This window comes from Hyalella azteca, unplaced genomic scaffold, assembly GCF_000764305.2.
Source record: "Hyalella azteca isolate HAZT.00-mixed unplaced genomic scaffold, Hazt_2.0.2 contig5366, whole genome shotgun sequence".
NCBI classification, from domain to species: Eukaryota; Metazoa; Arthropoda; class Malacostraca; order Amphipoda; family Hyalellidae; genus Hyalella; species Hyalella azteca.
The window spans coordinates 318,201-323,266 of NW_025935560.1; the positions used below are offsets into that span (position 1 = coordinate 318,201).

Here is a 5,066-nt window from a genome sequence, read left to right on the forward strand (position 1 = left end):
GTTCCTCATCTATCCTGGGGATAGAATTACGAGCAAACCGAGATTCTAATATCATCTGTAGCATTCGGTTATTAATACTCACACTTGGCGCATCATAAGCAGTGTATCGTGATGAGAAAACATAGTTGAAGTATTGATTAGTGTTAGAAACGGTCTAATTATACACTACCTCGGCAGCGATGGTGATTTACAGACGAGGAGCATTTTAGAAGCTTAAAAAGTGCCCAAGTTTTCCTTAAAACCAAGAATCGTGTTCAGTTTCTTAACGTGTGTCAATCAAGTCTCGTTTCTTTGCGTACGGGAACCCTATCTTGTTTCGCTCTGCGCGTCAAACACCCAAAGTTTTTCTGTTAGTAATTTCTATTCTAATTTTTATCGCGTATCTTGCCCTCGAGGTGTCGTTGTTATAACGTATGAATCATATCGAATTTCCAAACGCGCACTGACTGACCGGACTTTCGGACGTTCCCCGAGTTGTGCGCATAAACTTGTTTCGTGCATTCCTTAGCGAAGAAAGCGTCACGATCTAAGCTGAGCCACATGCGAACCTTGAGCCAACGAGCTTCCTAATGTGAGGGTCGCTTGCTATGCTACACCACATTGCTGCTGCAGGCATTCGGCCTTCACATTTGAACTCACTTGTGAACCCCGAGTGAGCGAGTGAGTAAAGTTCTATCCAGCGCGTTTGTGTTCAGAAGCTCCTCAAGAAAGTTTGTGCTAAATAAAAAAAATATCAAGCTAAACAGAACCTATGCATTTTCCGTGAGATATATTACTTCTGTGATTTAATGGAAACTTATAAAGTAAAATTTGTTCGCAATATTCACTATTGACTAGAATTTGTGTTCCCGTAATCCAGATTTAGGACGCTCGCTATAGCCTCATTGTGAACTCAACTTGAAGCGTGGACTATTGAAGCGGATCAGCTTCATTCACCTCTGCTCATCTACCTTTCTTCTTAGCTTCTTTGTGTGTCCCCGCTTCTTCGTTCTGCCTTACACCTGAGCAGTCTCTGCTCTTTGTTACTTCGAGGCTCTTTTGTAAGCTCCTGAAAGATGCTCTCTAGACCGAAGCTATAGTTGGAACGAAGCGCTTGAATCTTTTGACGTGTAGGGTGTGGTGCTCCGGAACTCAAAGAGAATCGTTGTCAACTCCCTGCAACCAGTGACCAGGTGCCATAAAAAAGAGTTTAGTAATAATGAGATGGTGTCCTAGTGAAGCCAAGTATTTTTGTTTTCAATCGAAAGTGAATTTATCAGTAATTGTTTTTGCAGTCTCATACGAAGTACCTTGAAAATACATCAACAAAATGTCGCTACAGTTTTGTACTACATTAAGACTTTGCGTGAGTATTCTATTAGCACTCGCGTTATATAGTGACACGGGCGCAGCATGTCCTGCCCTGTGTTCCTGCGGAAAATGGAAAAGTGGAAAGGAGACAACCGATTGCTCCCAAGGAGAATTCACGAAGATTCCCGAAGGACTACCTGTTACCACGCAAGTTTTGGAATTGATGGGTAACAACATTGATATTCTTTATGATTACACTTTTCTGAACAAAAGTCTCGTGAACCTTCAGCGGCTGCATATGGCCGAATGTGGAATAACTGAAATTCATACCTTCGCTTTCGCACAGCTTTCTAATTTAATTGAACTTGATCTGAGCTCCAATAAATTAAAAGTCATTCCTGGTGAAGCGTTCGCCGGCTGTCCAGCGTTGCGGCAGCTCAACTTGAGGAGCAACGAAATAAGTTTTATAGATGCCGATGCCTTCACACACACCCCCTCGATCGTCACTCTGGACATCAGCCATTCTGTGGTAACCCGCGTAGCACCTGAAGCTTTCCAAGCGCTCTCGATGCTAGAAAGTTTGAAGTTGCAGAACAACAAGCTAAAAGAACTCCCTCGAAAAATGATAGACGGGCTCGCTGCTGTACACAATTTAGAAGTTCATGGCAACCCGTGGATTTGCGACTGCAGAGTCCTGCCCCTTTGGCGCCTGCTCATCCGACTCCGAGTTTCACATCCAATAACGCCCGCTTGTCATGTTCCAACGGCTCTTCAGGGCTCAAAGTTTGACACTCTTGCCGAGAAAGATTTGGCTTGTCCCCCTGAGATACTGCCAGGGTCTCGATTTGTCGAGGGATTTGAGGGAGAAAACACTTCTGTTGCTTGTCGGGTGTGGGGAGAGCCGGCGCCTCGTGTCCAATGGTACATTGATAACCAGGAAATAACGAATTTGGATCACGGGAGACTTGTAAGTCTCGTTAAACACAAAGGCGATGGAGATACTGTCAGTAATTTAGTAATTTCGGAAACCAAGGAAACTGATTCCGGTTTTCTACGTTGTGAAGCCATCAATCCTGCCGGGCGTGTCTCGGCAAATTTTACGCTCGCAGTAAAATCGCGGCCGAAGCCTGACGGGAGCTTCACGTCAATTCATGTGGCTGGCATTACTGCTGCAGTTTTATTGCTAATCATCGTTTTAATTGCGGGTTTTATTTTTTTCGGTCGGCGACGGTCGAGCACAACCATGACAGCTCAGGAGAAGCAAAGCGATAGCTCACCGTCGGCAGTAATTGTTTGCGCTTCTCCGAATCCAGTCCAGAAACCTCCAAGGCTCACAGAACTGACAAGTTCTAATTCTGCGGATCCTGACCTCATAAGTCACCTCGCTAACGGCTACCCTGTGATGAGTGGAAGCTCAGTAGGCCAGCCTGGAGATTACACTCGAGTCGAAGGAGATTCTCTCTACCCCAGCGGGATCTGGGATGAAAATAAAACGAAAGAACAAATACTGCATGAACATTTCAACCCAGGATACGTATCGTCTGATACTCCTCATCATGGACCGATCCATTCAACGCCAAATAGAAATGACAATTATATTGATCCCAAAGTTTTTGGATATCCTTCGGACTTTGGACTGCCTATTCCTGAAGCCGGACCACATGACTCTTCGCAATCTCAAATCAGAATGTCTAGTCCCTTACCAAATCCCAGCCAACTGTACGACTCTCGTCAGGAGTTGGCGCTTTACAACGATGCGTACGGCAACCAGCAAGACGTTTACCTTCAACGACCTAAGCCAAGTGGTGGACATGAGCTCAGTGCCATGTACGAAATGGTTGAAGTTGGAAGTCCTCTGAAAGTATCCATGAATTCTCATGCAAATCTACACGACTCTGGCCATCAGGATGCTTCACCCGGAAACTTTGACGAAGACTCATCTAGAGGAATCGATCTTGATGGTTCGGAAAGCACTCCATCGAGTTGCCCTTCCGGAGACCGACCTTGGATTCCAGGTTCGGCAGGTCGACCGGTCGTACCAATGGGCATACAGGTTTTGCCTCCTCTTCCGGCTAACAGCACATTACACCGCATCAAACCTCGAGACTCTCCCGACGAAGGGTATCAGGAGGGAACTGAGGTTTAAACTAGAAATGTACATAGATGTGTGTATAGTTTATTATTGTTTCGATAGCTTTATCAATGTCATGGAGGTACCATTGCAAAGATCGATATTAGTATTTATCTAGGACTTTGAAATGTCTGTGATTCATTATATTGTGTGTACGTGTGAAGTTCAATAATTACATTAGTGTATTGTAATATTATAATTTTAAATATTTAACCTAAATAACCTACGCAGCAATGCCTCTGAACAATGCGCTTATGCAATTTAAACTTATTTTATGAAGTCGCTTTCCACTGAAAAGGCAAACGCTCTTCATGAACCACTAAAGGCTCTAAGGAACTTCTTCTCAATCCAACACTTATATTTTCTGCACCTCGATTAGGTTTTATGGCATGGAAACTTCTCTGTGCTTCGTTTATCTTACATTTAGTTTTGAGAAAAAAATAACGAAAAGGTGAAATCAAATATATGTCAAGGTGAAGATAAAATTGATAAGTATGCAGTATCGTATAGAATCGTTAATATCCTCTAATAACATGCTTTCTTTCATGCAAAGTAATGAAAAGTATTGTTCTTTACCTTTTGTCGTTAAAGCCATGAAACGCTGAATGAAGGAAGAAGCCAGTAATACAATTTTCATGTTCATGGTTCTATGTTTTAAATATTTGATTGTATAATTTTCCAATTTGTTTTGTTTGAAACGCCTTTTGGCATCTTGTGATTACTTTCAATTGTCTGTGAAAGATTTGAATATTGATATACTGAAATTATTCGCAAAATACTCCTCTAGCTTTTATATTCCTGGAGCATAAGGCATGGAGATGTTTCCGAAAACGTATACATTTGTGTTCACTACAGAATAAAATTTGCCTATTTTTCGACGAGCTCTTCTGTTCCACTTGGAAAATTATTTAGAAAGTCTCATGCTACGAGCTTTCATTTTTCAACTTTACCGTGAGCGCGTTGGGTAAAGGATTGGAATCATTCTAAATACTTGTATAAAAAAGCTCCAGACAGCGTTTAAAAATGAATTATTTCCAATTCTGTTTTGTTTTCTATTTTATTGTATATCATTTCTAGAACTCACGTGTTGATTTTATATTCATTTATTTAAAAAATCAGAGATCCATGCAGCTACAGCAACAGTGCTCAGGAAAAAATCTCATCTGAACGAACGCAGTTTTTCTACTTGAAGTTATTTTAATTTCCAAGCATTTAATTGTTCGTTCTCCTCCCACCACCGGTCACCGTCATTGCCCAGCGAAGGAATCTATTTCCTCAGGTGACGTGGCCACAATCTCTGCAGAGCAGTGCGGCGGCGGCGGGTAACAGTAATCTAAATGCTAATGACTCTCAACTGTGCTTGTATCAGCCTCCTAGTAAAATTCTTACCGATTTAGCTGGCGCACTTGTCCTCGCGCGGGAATAAGCTCATGCAGGGTAGGATTCCTCTGGAATCTTGATTGCAGTGACTTTGCAAAGAATGCGCTATCTTTTACACAGCAAATTAGGTGTGCTGTTCACCGCTCTTGGTCAGTGATAGGCTCATAAAGTAAATAACAAACGAACAATGTTCTGTTTCTTGTCAGCATTGAATCCAGTTTTTATTGTTGAAGTTCGACTCCCAGTTGATAAAACCGGTGGCAGG

General features: G+C 42.3%; 1 protein-coding gene across 1 annotated transcript; it reads left to right on the forward strand.

The window, feature by feature from the left end:
- Nucleotides 1-881: 881 nt before the first annotated feature.
- LOC108681138 (leucine-rich repeat-containing protein 24-like) lies at nucleotides 882-4,061 on the forward strand. Its single transcript, XM_018170132.2, has one exon. The coding sequence runs from the start codon at nucleotides 1,310-1,312 to the stop codon at nucleotides 3,434-3,436; it is 2,127 nt and encodes a 708-aa protein (XP_018025621.1). The 5' UTR covers nucleotides 882-1,309; the 3' UTR covers nucleotides 3,437-4,061.
- Nucleotides 4,062-5,066: the final 1,005 nt, after the last annotated feature.